This window comes from Pipra filicauda, unplaced genomic scaffold, assembly GCF_003945595.2.
Source record: "Pipra filicauda isolate LSUMZ 115617 unplaced genomic scaffold, ASM394559v2 scaffold235_size1210477_pilon, whole genome shotgun sequence".
NCBI classification, from domain to species: Eukaryota; Metazoa; Chordata; class Aves; order Passeriformes; family Pipridae; genus Pipra; species Pipra filicauda.
The window spans coordinates 865968-888467 of NW_024104349.1; the positions used below are offsets into that span (position 1 = coordinate 865968).

Here is a 22500-nt window from a genome sequence, read left to right on the forward strand (position 1 = left end):
ATTCATTAACCACTGCAGAACTTTGGTGCCAGAACAGTTTGCCACAAATATAAATGCAAATTTTAAAGATCTGTAATCTCCATTTAAATATATACTTCCAGTATCACCAATAATACCAGATAACTTGTCTGCACCCATGAATTACCATCCAGCTGGCAACATGGATATACAGTTTCAAACTGAAACTTATGCAGCAAGTTTTAACATTTAACCTGATTATTCCCTGAATTCCAGCGCAGGAGGATGTACATTTCTTGCATTTCCCTCCTAATCTTTGCCAATTACTAAAATCTGTAAATATTAAGAACAACACATGTTTGTGATTAATTTTAACCCTCAGAGTGCTTGAAGTTACAGATATGGGATTACAACTTCCACGTAGGATCCAGAAGAACAAGCCAGAGCATTTAGAAATTAGTTTTGACTGCACAGTTTCACATAGAAGAGTAAGGAAAAGGCTACAGATAAGTTCAGGGACTTATCACTTTCTCTTGCCTAAATAAGTCCCAAACTTCACACATAAAATTGCTATGGGAAGACATTGCTTCCAACAAAGTGTTATGACATTCTTTTCTGCACTATCAGACTGGTGGTTAACAACTAACTTCGTTATAGCTGTACAGCCAGTGGCCAAACAAGAACACAGCTCTTCTGTATGGTCTATCTAAAAAATAAGAAATCCCAACCAGCCAAAAAAACCAAACCAAACCAAACCAAACCAAAAACCCAAACAAACAAACAAACAAACAACAAAACAAAAAACAACCAACCAAAAAAAATCCCCAAACCTACACACAACTTTTGCCTCCTCATGCTTTACAAAGCAGATGCAGGTAGGAGAGGAAAGGTAGATAGCTCAGATACAGAGGGAAGAATGAAAAGCCAGCCTGTAGTATGTTCCATGAATTTGAAGAGCAGAGATTATTAGTTAGGGGAGAGTAGGACTAAATAGGATACACTGGGATAGGATACTGAAAAAGGGAGGGCTGGAGAGAGACAGGATTTTAAGGTAGGTGTGAAATGAATCAAGATTGAGAGACTGAGGCAAAAAAAGAAGGAAAAAAAAGAAACCAGGTGGGAGTCAAATAACCAAAGCAGCACAAGGCAGGGGAAGGTGGGAAGAAAAAAAAAATTCCAGTCAGAGCAACTTAGTATTGGGCCTGCTTTGCCTCTGAAGTTGTTGAACACAGACCTACAGGAAGCAAGGAGTGGGGATATTTCCCTCTGCGTTTGTATCCCGGTGCTAATGAGTCCTCACAAGATATCAACAAGAATACAATTTATAAGCAGAGCAACACAAACTGTTGCTTCATAGCAAACACGCAGCAAACTCTGGCCCAGAAGAGCGCACCAAAATATCAGAAGAGCAGCCAGAACGTCGCCAGGTTTTTTTAGCCACAGAAATTCGCGTTACCCAGCACTCAAGTGCTTCCTGAAATCCTCTTCCTCCTCCTCTTCATCTCCCTGTGCTGTTGCCAGCTCAGTGGCTTTCTCCACAGCCAGCTGGCTGAGGCGCTGGGCTAAGTTGATGCGGCGGGAGCGGGAGGCGTATTTGATGGCCAGGCTCACCACGTTGGGAGCCATGAGGTCGGCCAGTTCCACACAGCGGAACTCCCGCTCCAGTTTGCAAGAGAGCTGGAAGAGAAGGAGCCTGGGGAGTCACACGTTTCAGCTACACAGCTCTCTCAAGACCCCAGGAGCAGAGTGTTATCGTCTTGGTGGAGCGAATGAATGAAGACGAACTTCCAACAACACGAGAAAAAGCTCTTTTTTTTCCTCCTTCTTCCCCCTACCCTCCCTTCATGCTGATAAGCAATAACAAGATGAACTGCAGCCTCTTATCATAGTCTGAACTAGCTGGATTGCCAGATTCCCAGTAAGAGGAATCCCATCAACATTTACATCAAATCCCATCTGCCAATAAATCCCTGAATCCCAGAATGGTTTGGGTTGGAAGGCACCTTAAAGCTCATCCAGTTCCACCCCCTGCCATGATCAGGGACACCTTCCACTATCCCAGGTTGCTCCAAGCCCCATCCAGCCTAGCCTTGGACACCTCCAGCCTCAGAGGTAACATCTCAGGGACTCTTTCTGTCACGTGTTTGTACTTACAGCAAACAGCTTCATTAAAAGTTCTTGCTGCTCCTTCACTGCCTGATTTTTAGCATTTTCATCAAATTCGTAGCCATTTTTGGATAAGTAATCCACGTGGTTGTGAAACACAACAGAACGCCAGTACTGCTCCTGGAAAAGGGAGAAGGATGTTTGTTGGAATTCAGAGGGGAAAAACCAGCCCATGACGTAATGCCTAACAATTTACAATGTATTTTATCAATTTATTCTTAAACGTTCCTTTCCTTTGTTAATGAGGGTGAGGGGGAGATAATTCTCTTCAAAGCCAATGCCCAGTGAGGAAAAAATAGACCACACTAACAACCACCCATATAAAAACTGATTCAAACAGTTGCCATATATGTTAAATTCCATTTATACTACAGGCTTGCAAGCAGGATGAGACCTACATATTCACCAATATGCTACCAGGACAGAGAATTCTAGAATAAGTTGATTATTTTAGCTTATAAATGCTGTCCCACAGCAAACTGGAAGTATTCCAGAATAACTCAGTAAATGTGGGAGTTTACCTACAGAAAATACAACTCTGGCTGTTCACAAAATGCTATAATGGCTATTAGACCAGACTAGTTCTGTTCAAAATAATTACAAACTTATTCAAACCCACTGTGTTTTCATCAGATGTATTGGAATAATTTGTTTCTATATCTACACATAGTCCCTCAAGCCAAATTAGCAGTTCCTGGCATTCTCCTCCCATAGACAGACTCTATCAGATAAAGAACAAAAAGACTTAACCAAATGAAGGAGAATTCATTAAAAATGACAGTGTGTTTATTATTGACATTTTTATCTACACTTCTATCAAAGAGAATAAATTTCAAACAGCACTGAACTCTCTCTAAGGCTGAGATTAGATTTTTATGTTCATTTCTATTCTGTGCATTACAGCTGAGCACCACGAGTTTGAAATGTTTAAACCAATAAAAATTGAAGAATAAATACAGGTATTTTTCTAGAAATTCTCCACAGGTACATCTTGCTTCAACCAGCCTCTACCTTCAGAAAATAAGTCAAGGGGGAAGGCCTATGTGTTCAGAGCAATTATATGAATTTGAATACTTTGTACATCTTTTAAAAAGACATCTTCCAGAAATTTTTTTATGCCTAAAATATTAAAAAATAGACATTTTCAAGGGGATCTTGACTGGGATCCCAAATTTGGTATCTCTACCCACTAAAAAAAACCCGAGAGGGTGAGTAAGACTTCTCTGGTCAGAAACAGATTATGTGTAAATACAACTTTGGATCAGCTCTGGCAGTTTTATCTTGCATCCTTCTGGAAACAGTTGTGAACCAAATCACATGAGACAAAACAGTGAACCCAGATAACCTCCTTAGCCATGTGTCTTACTCAGGGTTTGCACTGTCCTCTTTCATAGCAGAGATGATTAATAGGAATCCTGTATAATCCCTACTACGGGGACACCTGAGAGCACCAGCTGTGGGCTCGACACCATTCCATACCTCCATCTGCCCCTTTTCTGTTGTAACTTGGCAGTAAGGAAGTTGAAAAGGTAAAATTGCTACAGCAGGCCGTGGCAGCGTGGGAGGGAACCGGGATCCTTTGCAGGGAATACACCTGTGCACAGGAAACAAAACACACCTGCAGTTGTTCCAACACCTAAATCACGTCTTCCTAAGAAGCAAGATACTTTAAGAGGATTTGCTCTTTAAAAAGTAGTAATCAAATGACTGGATTAAACATAGCAATATGTAAGATTGCATCATAAAGGGTTGTTTTTACATGGCAACCAAGAAAAGATTTCAAAACCAGCAAGGCACACGCTGCTCTTGCTCCCACTGCAGACTCTGAATGTGGCACATAACACACACACTGCTCTTGGTCTCACACAATACATGATTTAACAGCTACTACGAAGAGTAAATGCAATTCATTTAAATCTGAAACCACTGAACAACAGAAGGCATAGACTTACTGTTTCATTACATTTTAAACAAGTGCTTTCTGGTAACAATCACCTAAGCAAACCATTGATTGGGGAAGAGCTGTATTTCCAGCAGCACCAGTGCAGCATTGACAAAAACATCTGGTTTTATAAGCTGCTGTGTCAGAGACTTGGAAAAAAAAAAAGAACAGGAAGCATTAGTGTTCTGGCTATCTCTTAATTAAGGCATGTGGTGTTTCTACAACAACCCTCCCCCCTCTCCCTTATCTTTATTATGCTGCTGGTTTTGAGTAAAATGTTCTTTGTAACTCAGAGAGCAGCACAGTCTTTCTTGGACTAGAGGGGAAAAAATTCATGATGACAGACTCACAGTTGACCATCTCATCAATGTGATGTGCCCTGCACATTTTTGGGGAATTTTCTGGAGGCTAACATAATGATTTGGAAGGAGAAACAGGCAACAAAGTGACATTTACCAGAGATATCAAATTATTTCCCTTATTCCAAAAAAGCAGAGGATTACGAAGAATGTCACATAAGTTTAAATAAAATGCAGTCTCCCACCAACCTCTACAATTGTGCATGACTAATAAAGTCAAAGAGTCTGAATTTCAGTAAAATATGTGAGCTGATGGAACCTGCCCTGTTAGGAAAAGGACAGAGACTCCTGAATAAAAAGGGATACAAATAAAGATTAGCAACTAAATGTCCAGGATGCATGTTACAGTAAAGAGAAACGGTTGTTTAGACACACCACTATCACATTTTATAAAGAAATGGTTAACTTTCAGATAAATATTTGAGCAAATTTACATACAAAATTGTTCTTTGTGGCCACGGGTTAAATATTAATATAATAACAACAGACAGCTCTGATTTATCTCTGTCTGATTTATCTCTGTCTAATGATGTAGATTAGTTATAGGATTGGATTCTTTTCAAAGGCACAAAAGGGGAAAATAGGGAGGGGGGGGGAATTAATAAAACCCCAACTCCACAACCAAAGCCCAAAACACCACGAGCAGGAGAAGCAGATTCCTGATAGGATCCACAACTTTTCAGCAGGATTCTTTACCAAAATGCAGCTTTATGAACGTGCTTGCCTCAGAGGTGTGTGATTTCACAATGAAGTGCACACACACCTCTCAGCCAAGGCAAAAAGCCACAGTTAACCAGTTCCAAGTTATAAAACTCTAATGAGTTTATTCAAAACCAGTTTAATTCTGCATGGATGATTCATTATTATATTTGGGAACTAACCATTTGCTGTGCATATCTACCAGCCACCTGTTTCAGCAGAAGATCTTTCCAGCTTCTCTCAGTAAAAAGTGCTCCGGGATTGAAAAACCCAGACAAAACAAAGTGTTTCCTGGTGAATTATCTGACCTGAGCTGCTGGGGGTTTTCATGGATGCCAACGACCCAGTAATGGTCAGATTTTCCTTTGCATTGCTCCCTGGTGTTACACACTGGAATCCAAGTGTTCCCAAGCCCTCGGTTCAACATCCGCACGATCCCCTCGGAATCCACGTAACAAGGGGTACCTGTTTGTCACAGATGAGAGCAGCTATTGTCACATACCACGACACCAGCAAGATGGAAGTGGTGGATACGGCCGGGAAAGGATGGTTTACATGTCTCAAATACGACATCCTCTCTCCCGAAAACACAGTAGGAATTAGTCGGGGAAAAAACCATTTCCCTTGGAGAGATGCGCCACCTTCTGTCAGCCAGCGCCACTGCTGGTCAACTGACAGGTTCACATTTAAAACACCTCATGAAGAAATCAAGTTCATACTGCTTGGGGGGATTCCCAAGCTATTTTACAATTACTTTTTCTGGTTATCATAAAAAACTCCTCCAGAAAAACTACGAACTTTGGGGGCATCAGGGAGCACTGATGCAGTTTTTATTTCTTCTTGCTGGGCAGGGAAACCAATCAAGAGAACGAGTTCTGGTAACATTCAACTGTATTTTAGTCCTAGTGGAAAAATATTAAATATTTTTGATAAATATCTTGAAGGAATAGAAAAATAGAATTTTGTTTAGCGTTGAGGAGATAGAAAATACAAAGTCCACGTCCCAGATCAGCATTACTAAGAGGGTATTAATTAGTGAAACTCCTCCAGAGAATCACAGAATGGTTTGGGTTGGAAGGGGCTTTAAAGCCCATCTCATTCCAACCCCCTGCCGTGGGCAGGGACACCTTCCACTATCCCAGGTTGCTCCAAGCCCCATCCAACCTGGCCTTGGACACTTCCAGGGATGGGGCAGCCACAGCTTCTCTGGGCAACCTGTGCCAGGGCCTCACCACCCTCACAGCCAGGAATTCCTTCCCAATATCCCATCTAACCCTGCCCTCTGGCAGTGGGAAGCCATTCCCCCTTGTCCTCTCACTCCAGATCCTTGTCCAAAGTCCCTCTCCAGCTTTCCTGTAATTCCCCCAATAGTGTCAATATTTCTCAACACCACTCATGCAGGTATTTCATACCTTCTGCAGAGAATCCAACCCATACCAAATACGATTTCCTTGTAAGAGAAAGAGGGTCTCCATGCAAAATTTGCCTTTTCTTCTTTCCCAGTTCCATCAGCTGTACCCCGAGGCACTGGTCCCCATCAAACCCAGTACCTAGGAAGAAGTTGTTCAATGACTGTGTTAGAAAACAGAAGACAGAATTGTCTTGTCTCTTGGCTAAATTAGTTTTGAATCAAAAACTAATTCTAATGCAGGGTTACCCCTGAATACCACTGTCAGAGAAGCAACTGTTTGTCATTTTGGACACACCAGGCATGCATAACAACTGCTTCCTTAATTTCCCGTGGTAATTCATTCTGGCACATCTGAAACCCAAGTTTAATCTATTCATGTCAGTGTTACAAAATTCTCCCCTTCCCCACAGGTTCACCTCAGCTTTCCATTATAAAACACAGGCTTTGCTGTCAGAAGTCCCAGATCCGTGGGTTGTGACGGGTGTGCTCGTAAAAGCATCACCCAGAAGAGGAGAAGGATCATGAAGAAAAGAAGGAGAAAACACTTTCTGGTGATTACTTACAAATTAATGTGAAGCCAGTAAGAGATGAGGATTGAAAACAACCCTGGTTCAAAAAAAGAAAAAAAAAAAAGACAAAAGGGAGAAAACTACCTCTGTGATAAATAACCATCAGCTGCTCTCCATGCCCTGCCATGGACACCACTGGGCCTGGGAGGCTGAAGATCTCTCTCTGAACTCCTCCAACTGTGAACACACGGACCAGGAAGGCACTGGTGGCACAAGCAGCCCAGCCTTGGCCCAGGCAGATGGCCTCAATGTCCTCATCCTTTGGCATATCCACTGTCCACTCCTTGTTGGCATCCCAGGAGCCAAAATGAATGCAGTGGAGCTTGCTAAAGCACAGACAGAGAACACACAAATATGAATTAAAATACAATACCTGAAAATACACCGGTATTTTAGACTTTGTATCAGAGACCTGCAATCGTGATGGAACTCCACATTACACATTTGCAAAGGTGTTGCTCTTATTACTCAGAAACTGAAGAGCCAGCTTGACCTTTTAGAGCCTCCAAAGCCTAAAGCAGAGGCTAAAAGGTCTGAGGGGAGATTTTTTAGAAGGAAGCAGGTAAATATCCTGCTTAATTAACATTAGTAAGAACCAAATGTGCTTGGTACTTCTGAATATCAGCCCTCATTCCGAGTCTGTCATACTATGCTGCCTCTCAAAAAGGAAGAAAAAATTAAAAAAACTTCAGTTCTGCCACCTTAATAATTGAAAACTGCCTGTGACCAATCCACAGACACTGTGGCTTTTAAGAGATTTCCCATTTTCACTGAGGAAAAAAATTACACTTTCAAAGTCAGACAACCAACAAAAAACCAGTATTTTTAAAAGAGTGCCTTTCAACTTATCACAATGTTGTATGTGTGAAAGTAAGAAGAAAGTTCTTTCTTCAAGATGTTTCCCCAGAAATCAGCAATACAATATTGTTGCTGTTGCTCTTAAATGTAAGAACAGAGTCTAGATGGCCCAGCTGCTTAAATCTTTCTATGGTTTCCATAAACTTGTGTTCTTCACACTTATAATTCCTTGGGTATCTCCGAACATGTCTCCTTGGCAACAGTGTGAAAAGAAACAGCTGAACCCTTATGACTGATCTTTGATCTGAGCAGACTGAAAAACTATTGTTCATGTTTACAATTCCCTTTGAGCCTGCAATGCGTGAAGTTTCCAGTATATTTATATTTGGAAAAGGGATTTAAAAAAAACCGTCAGGAAACAAATTACATTTTTCAATACTCTCGAAGTCTCCAAGTAGGTGGATGTGAAAGTCCTCCTCTAAAGTGGTCCCATAAAAAAAATTAAAAAAAAAAAAGAAAAGAAAGATCAAAAGCCAAAAAGCTTAAAAAAAAAAGTGACAGAAGCTGAAAAATAAAAGCTGAAATATCTGAAACAAGTGAAACGTGGCTCCATATCATGGGTTTTGCAGAGCAAGGCCACAACTTACCTTGCAAGTTCCTCTGAACCCTCACAGGCCAGCAAAATAGCTTCAGCAGAGAGGTCAGCCATGGTGTGGTTCAGGGAGTTGGGCAGGTGTGTTGCATGATGCACAGAGGTGTCGTGGAATTCTACATCTATGGCGTTGTCCTGCTCATCGTTGTAACAGCGGATGATACCAACTGAATTCCACACCTAGGAGAAAGAACCAAAAAAACCCCATCAAATCAAGCACACTGGCCTAAATCAGCCTGCTCTGACTTTGTTGTCTGCAACAAGAGTGGGTAGGAGGCTGGAGGAAGACTGAAGACTTGTGTAATCAGGACTCGTGGTTCCTAAAATGGCTGAATTAGGTAGAAATTGGTTTCATCCTCGTGGCTTAGCCATCCCTCTCCTTGCAAAATTAAGTGTGAAGAATTTGCAGTTAGAAAGAAACAGTGGATGATTAACAGGCAAGTCTTGACAGCACAAAAATACCCACAATTCTGACTAAAAAAAGAATTTTAAAACAGATCTGCTAGAATTCAGTAACATGAGCACAAAGTGGATAGTTTGCTTTTGGACTCAGTCTCAGGGGTCTTTCTTCTCCAGCCTAATTGATTCTGTGATTCTGTATTTATTTCTAAAACAACTGAAATGTAACCCAAAACATTATGGAGTCTTTGCATTAACACAAAGCTACTTTCCATTATTTAGCTTCACACTGTGAAGTATTAAAAAAAAAAAAAAAAAATCAAAAATCTTGGATAAGATTAGATTAAAACACAATAAGAACTGGGCATTATTCAATGTAAAGAAAGCACCTAAGTCCACATAACCACATAGATTTACCATGAATCGATGCATGAGATGTGCAGGAGTGGAGCCAGACTGGAAGGGCCTTTGCTTGGGGGTTGGCATTGGCCCATCATAGAAATGCTGCTGTGTAGATGATGGTGGCAAAGCTGAAAAGCCACCATTCTGATCATCACCATCTTCCTCCTTTTCAAGAAGGCTGGAGCTAGCTTTTATCAACCCAATATCTGTAAGTAAAAAAAAAAAAAAAATTACATTTTACACACAGTATTATGACAGAATTTAGGTGAAAAAACTTAAGACAGTCAAGATTTATCTGGAAAAATAAATCAGAGTGTATCTGAGTGGAGGATGCTAAAGATCATCCCAATAAAAGCAATAAATGGAAATTAGTTCATTCTGTACCTAGTGAGTTATCATCCTCATCAATTATTGCCCTTCTTGGACGGCCTGAAGTTAGCATAAGGTCACCATCATCATCTTCATCAGCTGCAGGGTTTGGGGAGGACTGAGGTTCAACCATATCTCCATTTAAATAGTCGTCATCGTCTCCATCAAAGAGATCATTGTAGTCCTTGGCCACTGCACTGGCAACCTAAACCCAGACCAACAATCACCACAGCACTCCCTTGGGACATGGAACTCAGGAAATTAATTAACACACGAGAGGGAACTTGCAGCACACAAAGCAGAACGTTCAATATAACCTATAACCTAAATAATGGGTGTTAATTTAAGAAACAATTGGCGCTGAGCACCTTGTCGTTTGGCTTCTCTACAACGCCAACATTTTCCAGCAGCCCCAAGTTTCCTTCAGTGTCTGTGTAAGCAACTTGCTTATATTTAGGGTGCCATGCCAGTCCACAAATTGAGTAATTTTTCTCATGCTTCATCCTAAAAAGAATACAAAAATAATGGATTTTTAGTAAGCTCCTCAGGGCAGAACCCCACCCTGAGAGTTATTGTAAAAAGCAGTACTATTTAGTAGCACAAGAAAGTGATGTTACACATAACAAAATAATTAACAGGTCACCTTTAGAATAAATAGCTTCTACAAAAAAACAGAGAAAGTCTTCCTTTTCTATGAATGAAATCAATTAAGCTTTAAAAAAAAAATCAAACAGAATCATATTCTTGAAACAACAGCTTCCTGATATATGTAGAAAGGACAAATTCCCCAGCAGTCCTATATTCCAGAAACATCTAGTTAAAAGAACATTAGTAGTTTCTCTTGCACCAAACTGATGAATTAATCCTCTATCTTTACCACCCTTTATCCTCACAAAAAATAAATCCATTAATTATTTACACAATCTGTCTTTAATTCTTAACATAGGCATTGCAGTACCCAAAATACTCAGGCAGATAAATCATCTCTTTTCGTCTTCTCTACCTCATTTAATAATAATCTTCTTAATTTTTTTTTTCATTTTTTTTTTAAAGAGAGATGCTTTAACTAACCAAGAAAAAGTGCAATTCACCAGTATGTCTTTTTTTGCCTACAGGTGAGGGTGGCTGACTGACTTACCTGCATTTCCCTCTCCCTTTGGAAAACACATCTTACTGCCAATGATCTTGGGCTTTGTGATGGGAGGAAATTTTTGTTTCCATCAAAACTATCCTTTAATCAGCTATTAGATTAAAAAGTCCTAAAAGATATTTGCACACAGAAAACTAGACTATGGAATTTCAACAAAATCCACATTGATGTCCCTTCCCTAAGCTGCCTGCCAGGTTAAACCACGACATCCTCTAAATATTATTATGATTTTTCAAGAGGCAGAGTTCTATCTTTGCACAAAAAGGTTTTACAGAAAAGACAACAGAATTCTTTTTCAGGAAAAAAAAGATGTGCTTGGGGATTTATGGAACAACACTGAATACCTCTCTATGCACTCCTGGGTTTCCACATTCCACACCACTATGCTCCCATCCACACTTCCAGCTGCCAGGTACTGCCCACAAGGAGACCAGGCCACAACATTCAGGGGCTAAGGAAAAAAACAAAACAAATAACAATAAAAAAAATCACCAGTGCATGCACAGCATTCCTCTTCTGGAGCTTAAAACAGACAGATATTCTGGAATAAAAAAAAATTCATAATAATCAGCTTTACCAGGTCATATCCAGCCCCCACTACTGGGTTTAGGTAGTTCCCTTTCTTTAAAAATTATTATAAAGGTGGTGTCTTTAAAAAAAAACATTCTTTAAAAATAGCACACCTATTTTTGGTTTAGAATATCCATCTTCTATCATAAACCATGAGGTTGAACTAAACCCAATTCTAAACACATAGACAGAAGCAGAGTGTACTTTGCAAACTCAGCACTAAATGTAGCTTTATTTATTTTGAACTTTATTAAGAAGTTCTACAAATTTAAATCCATTAAAATGTGTGTTCTGTATCTTAATAACACTAGGAAGTGATTCTCTTTAACCCAATGATTTCCAAGTACACAATGAGCCCAAAACAAAGAGGATGGGACAGTTAGGGCTACTAAATTTCAGCTTAATAAAATATAAAGTGAAAAACTGATATCTCTGTTCTGTATAGAAATAATGCCCTTCACATTTTCCCTAAAAAGCTCTGTATTTAGAGCAACTGGTGAAAACAGATGTTCTTCAGCTGCAGTTGGTGACTCACCAGGAGACTTTAGAGATCCAGTGGGTTACTGTAAGTGAAAGAGGGGAAACCAGAGCCACATAAAGATGTTTGACATCAGTCAGTATTTCTGCCCTGATTTCCAACAGAAAATAACAGGATCAGAAATTAAATAGAAAAGGTGAATAACATTACCAAGAGAAGTGGGAAGATACTGTCCAGAAGATAATTTCCAGCAGAATAACATTTAAATTACAGATTATTTAACAAGCACCTGGTTCATGTACCCACCAGTGTGATGGAGGCATCTGATAGATCCAATTGACTATCCCAGGTTTCTCTTCTGTATAGTTTAACAACTTTATCCACAGGAACTGCCAGCAACTGCTCAAAGGAAAAAATATGAGACAATTTAGAACAAATTACCTGTCAAAGAGAACATTCAAATAGCACAGCTCCTTCATTCAGAAGCCTCACAGATGTGACTGCCTCAGTATTTAGCAGCTCTCTAAAATCCTAGCAATGCCAACTGAGAGAGAAAGCTGAAGTAATTTAAATTACAAGGTTCTTTAATGCTTTCCACATGTAACAGAGCAAAACATGTCTGTTTTTACTTTAATCTTCATTTCCTTCTGGCAGAAAACTGCACCATAAGGTTAGAAGTTCTCATTTATCAAGCAGCTGACACACACACACACATATAGTTTTCAATGCTCTGAGCACAAGGATTACATTATTCTTTCCCCTCCCTCCCTCCCCAAACTCCTTTTGATCAGGTTACAATTTCTCAATAAATCTTATTTGAATAGCTGATTCCTGAAACAGCTCGTTCCATCTTTCACAGAACTACATAAATGTTACTGGCTGTTTATTTCTTTAGGATTTATTTTTGTTAGGATTCTAGCGATTTGCTTTGTAAGAGAAGCAAGACAATTACTTATATTTCATATACATGTCTGTGTGAAGAACTGGGCTAAAATCTGGAAATATTTGTTTTTATGGAAACTATTTTTACTGCAGGTGACATTTGCACTTGCACAGAAAATTTATGTGTAACACTATCATAGCAGCCAGCTATTTTGAAGAATCATGGAATCATTTAGGTTGGAAAAGTCCTCTGAGATCAAGTCTAACCATTAACCTAACACTGTCATCTTCACCACTAACCCACGTCCCCAAGTGCCACATCCACACGGCTTTTAAATCCCTCCAGGGATGGAGACTCCACCACTGCCCTGGGCAGCTGTGCCAGGGCTGGACAGCCCTTCCCATAAAGAAATTTTTCCTAATATTCAATCTAAACCTCCCTTGGCACAACTTAAGCCTTGTCCTGACACTTGTTACTTGGGAGAAGAGCCCGACCCCCACCTGCCTCCAACCCCCTTCAACTTTGTTCTTTAAGTAAAAAGAAAGGGAACAACTTACTAAGGAAATACTTACAGAGCAAAATCACTGATAGGGCAAAGTTTACTTAAAGCAGAGAAAGCCTGAGCTCCTTTGATGGTCTGTTGTGAGCAACTTGATTACTTCCCTCGTGTACAATGTTCCTTCCTATTCGGCACAACGCGACTGTTTAACGCTGCTTTGGGCTGACAGCTGGACTAGAGCCAAACACAGTCTGGAGCTTAAACCAGGAACCATTCCCAGCTTTTCATTTTTCCCAAAAGGGAACTTCACCCCAAATATTTTCCCTGCTCCCAGGAGGTGCAATCTGGGCTTGCCCGGATTGAATTCTGCTGTTGGAGTCAGAGAGAGAGAAGAAGATGTGATGAAACACTGTCACTCACCTTCCCAGTGCCAGGTTGCCAGCCAAGCCTGCAGATTGATTTAGCATTTATCACATCATTACACTTCTGCAGCAGCTGCCAGCTTGTTGTGCATGTCTGAAAACAAAATATTAAATAGAAAAAAAAAAGCTTTCAAGCTCAGCGAAAATTTACTGTATTGTACAAATTCTTAAAGCGTGTGAGGAAGCAAAAGGAAAAAAAAACAACATAATTTTTGGGACTGAAGTAATCTCTTTCATTCAAATACAGTGGTACATACTGCCTTAAAAATACTTTGTCAATGTAGCCCTGAAACTATTTTAATGACAATAAAACTACTTGTAACAGAAATAAAATCACAGAACATGTATTTTTAATCAAGTACAGAACAAACGAGCTCATCTATTTTTAGGTTATAGAGAAATGTGGCCAAAAAGCATCTGTCAAACCTCTATCAAGTGTAGCAAGGTGGCCTGAATGTGGCCACAGCAGTATAAAGATATATAAAACTATAAAGAATGAATGGCTGTAATCTCAAATCACAGCACAGATTCACCCATCAAACTGCCACAATCCTATAGTACTCTCACTGTAATTTCCCCAAAAGGAGAATCTCAGTCTGGAACAGGAGACTTCACAGTAGAATTATGCTCTTTTCTTAAAAAAGTAGCAATCCACAAGTGTGGAGGGGTATATTTTCAACTGTACTTACAGGAATAATTCCACAGGGATTCTTATTCCAGTCAACAGCATTTAGCAAAACTAATCCCATATCCACATGCAGAATTCTCTTATTAAAGCCTTCACCTGAAACTGCCTTTTCAAGTTCCTTAGAGTTCCAAGAGCAGAGGCTGAATCTGTCTATTACAGTTAATAAACTGTTTTTACTATAATAAAAATTCTTCCTTAATCCTGAAGGCAAGGAGCTGAAATCTCAAAATGAGGAATCTGATGTCAATTCCCATCTTCACACAGCAGTGCTATTTTTGAATGTGCCAAGGACAAAATACCCAATGTTGGCCAATTAGGAAAGATGAACAGAAGACACCAGGGATTTCACAGACAGGAAGAACAATCCACAGCTACCCAGGCAACATTTCATAATCAGGCTTTGGAATTTCTCCCAGAAGTACATAAAAGTATACTGCAAAGTGTAGTTAGAATTCTTCCCCCAAAAGAAAATCCTGTTCCAGGAGGGTTATTTCAGTCCAGCTCTCCTTGCTGTCTGTGAAATCCTGGATTTCTCAGGGAACACTTAGCATGGAAAGGCAGGTCTTTTACCTGATCTTCAATTTTCCAGACTCTGACAGAGCCATCACAGCTCGCCGATGCCTGGGCAAGAGAATTTTGTAAACAAATTAATAATTAAAGACACAGGGAAATTAATGCTACAAAATGGAAAAATCCCCAGAACCGATGCAGAATAGATATATGACACACAGGCAGTTTTAAGAAGAAAGCCTCCCTGTTTAAACCATTTTAGGACTTAAAACTTTCTAATACTGTCATCTTGATAATTGTGCTCAACTCCAAGCTACTGTAATTGCAAACCCTTGTACTTCAAATGAGCTGCTTATTTGCAAAAGAGACTCAAAACTAATATTGAATTTCTTTAGTGAGCCATCTTTTCTCCTCTAAAATCAGATCAGCACCAGATTCCAAAAGAACAAGACACAGAACTGAGTTCTGCTGGGAGAGCAAGTTGTGACACACTCCATCAGCAGTCAAAATTAAGTTGTCTCATGTGCCCAGTCACTGCTTGGTTTCTGGTAAAAACTACATTTTTAGTTCTTTTTTTCCCCCCAGGAAAAAATAAGATTCAAAGTAGAAAGTAAACAAGAAAGTCTTTTTTACCAGGTAAACATCCTTGGGGTCAAAAGACAGGCTTAAAACAGGAGCCTCGTGTCCTCTGAATGTTTTCTGCTTGCTGCTGTCAGTCACCTCCACCACTTTGATCATAAAGTCACTGTACATCACAATGACACAGACATAAAAATATTAACAGTGACAAACTATGTGTTTATGGCAATAAAAACTGGGTACTAAATATCTTTTGGGGAAGTTACAGCTCTCAACACTGTCTGACGTAATGGAAAATGAGAATCTTGAGGCTTAAAACACTAGGAGTACAGCCAGACTATTTTTATCAGAAAATCACTTTTGTTCATGTCAAAGTTCACAAAATACAGTTGTTCTCTGAAGAATAATATGTACACACAGACCACATACCTGTTTAACATAATATTCTACACGACCTCATGAAAACCTCTGCTTAGATACCACTGATGACTTAACAAGAACTATCTGCTGAATGGGACCAATATTCATTAGCATAATTATTAGGTCACGTGGCTTTTAAAAACAGATAAAGCAAGGAGTTTATTTTGTGACATTTTAACAGGATTTTTAAGACCATTCACTGGAATTCTATAGCTTTATTCCCTCCTCCAAAATTATAGCAATTAAATCAAAATACCAATCCTAACTCCTGGGGCAAAGAGCTCCTGCAACACTTCCAGTACCACTCCCTCTCGTACTTCATTGCAACACCCCCAAAGAGAAATTTCATTTTAGGACCTAATTCTAAAGAGTGGACCATTACTTTTAACTCTTTTCAAATACTTCATGCGAACTTTGGCAGCCAGTTGGATGTTAAACTTGTATAAAACTGAAGTCTGCAGACTTCATGTTAAAAAATGGAGAAATTTGGGACAACCAGAAGCAATTCTTAGTTGCACTGCTTCACTTCATGGCTGTTACCTTCTCCTTCAGTATGTCACAGAAGGCCTCACTGAGGGGTGGCCTTACAGTCTTATGAGCTATTTTTCCTACAAATATGAGAGCCTTGGCCAGGCTGCAGAAATCCTGGGGTTTTGGAAAAGTTTGAGAACCAGCAGAGAGTTTGCTGTCTGCCTAATCTCCCCAATCAAAGTGAGATCCTGGGGCAGAGCTGTTCCCTCAGAAACAAGCACTGGCAAAGGGCCCAAACCCATGATCCCTGCCAGATTTGGAGATCGGGGTTGTTGCTGCCCACAGCTGCCCAGCCTCCCAGTTTTGGTGGAGCTGGTGTGTCTGTTCCACAGCTGCCAGAGTTTGCAGTCCAGCATATTCCTCCAAATTGCTTTCTGGTTCAATCCACACTTAGAGGAGCCAGGGAGCAGACACAACGCTCTGCCATCTCCTGGAGGACAAATTCCAGAAGAGAGGCAAGCAGACAGCCTGAGTTGCCCAAACAGTTCACCACATCCAATTGAGAATCACCTGAGCCTTAAACACATGGAACAAAAAAGCAATAAAACCCATTGCCTAGTGGCTATTTTGCCATCTCTGTTAAAGGACTAGAGTATATTATATAAAAGCCAATGTGCTGCCCTAAGAAAAGAACTAAACCGCACATTAAATTCCCCTCAGGCAAGTCTTTCATCTGTCATCTGTTATCAAATGGCAGATTGGTGATATTTATGCCACAGAATGACTCAAAGCTCTCACACAAATCAGAACCCATCTAACTTTTACACGTGTACATTCAGCTGCAGCACCGTGATCCTGAGCAGTCAGGACATTTCTCCTCATCCTCAGCTCACAGCGACAAAACCCTCGATGCCGCAACGAGATCCATATGGGTGAACACTTACACCTCAGCCTCAGAGCCGAAAACACTCAAGCCTACTAAAGCAAAAAGAATTATTTCACACCAGATTTCTATTTGAAACTATTTGGTGGATCAACTATCTCTCAGAGCATTGTTTCCTAAACTCCTTTAAATTCCTTTCTTCCCCTCCGCTCACAAAAGGCATTTTCCAATAGTTTTAATCCATAAACCTCTGAGGGCTTTATGATCTCGTTGCTAAAAATCAGCATCTGAGGAAGCTGGCAGACTTTGGACAGCAGCAATGCTTTTCCTTGCACAGATTACCTGGATCCAGCAGCGATTTTGGTGCCACCACTGCTGAAGGTGACGTGGTTGGCGTGCATGGTGAAACGAGTCAGGATTCCATCGGGGGCTCCCTCAGGAAATGTGTGCATCTGGACAGTGTTGTTCGAGACTGCTGTGATCAGTCTTCCATTCTGAAAACGAAATTCATCACAGAATTTTATTAAAAGCATATTTATGCCCATGGAGCAAAAAAAAAAAAAAAAATAAAAGCTACTCTGATGCTCCAAATATTTGGGCAAATTAACTTTATTAGTTCCAAAAGGGTCTGACAGTAAGAGGAGTAGGGAAAATACTCTAACTTTGATTCTTTCCCTAAAAAGAACAGTAGTTTTAGTACTTTATCAATTTAAAGTGCTTTATCAAATCCTATTAAGATCCATATGCTGCAGCATCAGGAGAGGGCACCCTTGCACTGGAATTCTCAGTCAAATGCCACCAGGGAAAGATGAGAAGTTCATGAACTACAGCTCAGCTCTTTGCAGAAAACAGAAGGCAGGTCTTTACTAAAAATGAATCCAGATTCAAAGAAATGCAACACAAAAGAAATAATTATCCCATACTTGGAAAATAATATCTCTTCTTCAAGTGGCAGTATTATTCCTCAGCTGTACATAGCAGTAAAATTTTGAAATATATATAAAGGAATGCCTTATTTCCTTTTTTTGTGTGTATGTTGAGGGGGGAGGCTGCATTGGGGTTGTTTGGGGTTCTTTTAAGCTGCCTAAAGTTGTAGCAAAAATGCTGAAGGTAAAGAAAGCAGCAGTCAGTAGTGAATAACCCAATTAAAGAAGAGCTGAGATTTATTACCTAGATTACATCAACATCTCAGATCAGTCCCTCATGACATTTAATTAATGAGACTAACTTTTGAAATAAGATTTCCTGATGCTTAAGTCTCTCACTGTTTAAAAATAAAAAATCCCTCAAAACTAAAAGCACTTTTTGTTCAGATTTTCCCACTAATATTAAACCCAGGATTTTTCCTCATCTATTCTTTAATAGTTTTAGCAATTTCTGGCTCTGCCACTGATTTGCTGAGAGAACCCAATCAAGTGACCTCACTTGGTTTGTGAAAGAATAAATAATGAGATGAAAATCAACGGCAAATCACCCTAAAAATCAGTGATGAAAATAGATTATACAAGTATTGAGGAATAGATACATGAGGTATGTTAAAAGAGATATTAGAAAGATGTTTATAAGAAGGAGGTTTCACTTAAGGTAGTAGTTCTGAATAAAGTTTCAAATGATAATTCTTAAAATGTAATATATATATGTTAATATTTATTTATTTCCTCTTTCATACACCTTCCCAAAATCACAAGTAATTGAAAAACAGTTCTAAAGATTCCCTTTATCACTGCCAAGTTAACTACACAGTATGTGAAGAACTGATGTAGGCTTCTGGAATTCTTCTCTTCTTCTAAAATTTCCACAAAGACAACATTTTAGACCTGCTATTATTAATGTAATATAACCATAATTGGACATGAAGGAAATACTGTGAGAATTCTCAAGCTAAAAACATGAGTGTGCATAGTAAAAATAATTATTTTCTATTATATAAATTCTCTTCTCACTTTGGGGATGGTGGGTCAGAGGCAACTTTGGGCCAAATGACAATTTTGAGAGTGAAATATCAACCAATTATAAAAAAAAGTGTTACCAAAACATTACCCAACACCCACCTTGTGAAAGCAATTTTTTGACTAACACAGATTATAATTCCTTGAGCCTTAACACAGACCCACATAAAACAACCTCTTGGCTTTTTCCCTAATACCTGATGATCACATCTCATGCTGGGAAACTTCCTGCAACTCACATTGTGAGAAAACACTAAAAACTAAAAAGTTCACTGCATAATTAGCTTAATCTTCTGGGTTTGTTTCTCAAGAGGAGATCAAAGCCAGAAATCAGTATAACAATGTGAAGGAAAAGGAAGGAAAAAAAAAATTACAATAGTTTAGTATAAGAAATAATTCCTCTACAATTGTGTACGGGGTACAAAGAATTGTCAGAACTATCCTTGTTTAATGTTACCCACACAAGCAGCATCCCTGAGCTGGAAAATCCAAAGCTGTGAGGAATTTTTTAAAAAACATACCTTTAGAGCACATGAGTAGGCCTTTTCTCCCACATTAATGGACTTGGGATCATCGTCATCCAGGTTTTCCCAGATCCTAACATCTCCATCACTGCCACAAGTTACAATGCAGCTGTGGAAAGACACAGGAGTTGTTACCACTGAGGAACAGAAAGGACAACCACTGCAACTTTCAAGCCCCAAATGGGAACTGTTACTAAAGTGTTAGTGTTTTTTTAACTGAAACAGATAAATATTACATGATACAGTTAATATCTGCATTTATTATGTCTAAGTAACCCATTAAACACGGGAGGGAAAAGGTAACATCTGATAGAAGAGAGCAGCTTGAGTCTGACAACCACCCAGGCCTGGCACTCATCTGAACTGATCCTTAGATATCACAAGTCAAACCATTTTTTTCCAGGATATAGAGTGGATTTTTTCAAAGGATTTAGTTAGCACTGATCTACCTAAGGGCATTTAATTTCTTCTTAAGACTTTGAAAACTTACCTTACAGCTGACTACAAAGCTGAGGGAAAAAAATAAAAGTGTTAATGTAACTGAAGCTGCAAGCTTAATGTGTAGGGTTGGGCCTCCTGAGCCCTTAAAAAGTAATTAATACAGAATTAAAGTTTGCTGGAGTCAACTTCCACAATTTTGGGGTAGAAAAAAATAATCTGAAATCACAGAGAAAATACCAGAAGTTTGTATGGGATTTTTAATTAAAGGCATCGTGAATCTATAATCAAATCTTGCATTCTCTTTTTTTTAAATGCTCTTTGCAATCCCCAAAAACTCTAATTAAACAGCAAAATGTTACAGAGCCAGTGGTGAAGCTCTGATGCTGCTCCTTAGTTCTGTAAGGTCTGTACAGCAGACACCAGCAGCAGTGGTCCAGTGGGATTTGGGAGAGATGTCTGCATCCTTTCTTAAACATTTGGTTTTAGTGGCAAATGAGGCTTTTTGTGGTTGCAAGGGATTGGATTTACTAGACTAAATCTTAACAGTAGTCATCTAAGTTAATGAACTAAAGAAAGGAACAAAATAATATGGATTTAAACTGTACTCAATATATAAAACTTATCCCTTGAGTTAATTTCGAGAGGGCTTGGTTTTTTGGTTTGTCTTTTCATCAGTATAAAGGTAACAGTAAATACTTAGTTTATGTTTATACATTCAAGCACATGAATAAAAAGAAAAGATAACAAGCCCAATGTTGAATTCCTTCAACTATATTTTTAATTTCTTAGCGTATACATAAACATATTTACTCCCACACTACACTGATTTCTGCTAGATTCAATGAAGTCACACAGAATGTGCATATAGAATATTTATATATATATATGATACACCCTATAAATATATATGAGATTAATATGTGTGTATATATATGTTTACATTTAAGTTATAAACGAATCACTTCTAAACTCAGAGCACCAAAATATGTCACACAGGCAGTTCTCAGCACAGGCAAAACACAAAGGATTTCCTGGACCACGCCAGGCCATAAATCCATCCCAGCAGCAGTGGCTGGTACAGAACCACATGGAATCACTAAGGTTGGAAAAATCCCTCTAAGATCATGGAGTTCAACTGTTCCCCCAGCACTGCCAAGCCCAGCACTAACCCATGTTCCCAAGTGGCACATCCACACGGCTTTTAAATCCCTCCAGGGATGGGGACTCCACCACTGCCCTGGGCAGCCTTTTCCAATGCCTGACCACCCTTTCAGTGACGAAATTTTTCCTAACCCCCAGCTCCTGCGCAATCATTAGACAGGAACAAGCCCATCCCTCCCCCAGTCTCCAGGAAAGGGGCTGTTACCTCCCGGTGTCATCGAAGCAGACCTCGGTGTGTCCCTCGCTGTGGCCGTACCGCATCGGCTTCCGAGCCGAGGGCATCTTCGCTCCCACTGTGTGTCTGTGGAAGGGGCGGGGGGGGAAAGAGGAGAAATAACATCAGTTAGAAGGAAACGCTTCGGGAAGAGCCTCAGCCGGTGGGGCCAGGTGAGAATTGCTGGGACACCCACACAGCGGGGATGGGGGCACCGAGAGAATGGGGACATTGTGGGGATGGGGACATTGGGGGAATGGGGACGTTGCAGGGATGGGGGCACCGAGGGAATGGGTGCGCCAGGGGAGATGGGGGCAGTGAGGGGATGGGGGCAGTGAGGGGATGGGGGCACCGAGGGGATGGGGGCACCGAGGGGATGGGGGCACCGAGGGGATGGGGGCACCGAGGGGATGGGGGCACCGAGGGGATGGGGGCACCGAGGGGATGGGGGCACCGAGGGGATGGGGGTACCGAGGGAACTGGGGGCACCGAGGGAACTGGGGGCACCGAGGGAACTGGGGGCACCGAGGGGATGGGAACATCGATTGCAGGGATGGGGGCACCGAGGGAATGGGGACAACACAGGGGATGGGGACACCGAGAGCATGGGGGCACCCAGGAAATAGGGACATTGCGGGGATAGGAATACCGAGGGAATGCGACAGGAATACCGAGGCTGTCGAGGCCCGGAGGCCCGTGTGGTGCCGGGGCCTGTCCCTCGGCCAGCCCGGGCCGGGCCGGGCCGGGCCGGGCCGAGCCGCCCGCCAGACCCCAGCAGGGCCCTTCGTCCCGCCCGGCTCCCCCCACCCCGAACAGGGTCCCGGCACGACCGTGCCCTCCCCCTCTCCCCCCTCACCGCTCCCCGCCGGCCCCGCCGCCCGTTCGAGCCTTCCCGCGCCCGCCGCCGCCGCCCCGCCCGCCGCGGGGCCGGGCC

The 22500-nt window shown here is 40.7% G+C and overlaps 1 protein-coding gene across 4 annotated transcripts in view; it reads right to left on the bottom strand.

Moving 5' to 3' along the window:
* The window catches only part of WDHD1 (WD repeat and HMG-box DNA binding protein 1), a 28222-nt gene that overhangs the window by 5372 nt on the left and 350 nt on the right, over window positions 1-22500 (bottom strand). For 2 of the 4 annotated variants that reach the window (XM_027724415.2, XM_027724413.2), the window contains exons 1-19: window positions 22423-22443; window positions 21558-21653; window positions 19748-19859; window positions 17620-17771; window positions 15558-15669; window positions 14985-15035; window positions 13725-13820; window positions 12229-12321; window positions 11219-11325; window positions 10093-10228; window positions 9740-9929; window positions 9371-9561; window positions 8550-8734; window positions 7189-7430; window positions 6537-6674; window positions 5433-5589; window positions 3604-3718; window positions 2113-2244; window positions 1415-1635 (exon numbers count right to left, since the gene is read on the bottom strand). In XM_027724415.2, the coding sequence (XP_027580216.1) occupies window positions 1415-1635; window positions 2113-2244; window positions 3604-3718; window positions 5433-5589; window positions 6537-6674; window positions 7189-7430; window positions 8550-8734; window positions 9371-9561; window positions 9740-9929; window positions 10093-10228; window positions 11219-11325; window positions 12229-12321; window positions 13725-13820; window positions 14985-15035; window positions 15558-15669; window positions 17620-17771; window positions 19748-19859; window positions 21558-21634 (2507 nt within the window). In that variant the 5' untranslated portion in view covers window positions 21635-21653; window positions 22423-22443. Of the gene's footprint in view, window positions 1-1414; window positions 1636-2112; window positions 2245-3603; window positions 3719-5432; window positions 5590-6536; window positions 6675-7188; window positions 7431-8549; window positions 8735-9370; window positions 9562-9739; window positions 9930-10092; window positions 10229-11218; window positions 11326-12228; window positions 12322-13724; window positions 13821-14984; window positions 15036-15557; window positions 15670-17619; window positions 17772-19747; window positions 19860-21557; window positions 21756-22422; window positions 22444-22500 lie in introns of those variants that run through there. The other 2 variants (XM_027724414.2, XM_039381656.1) reach the window with 2 other exon arrangements.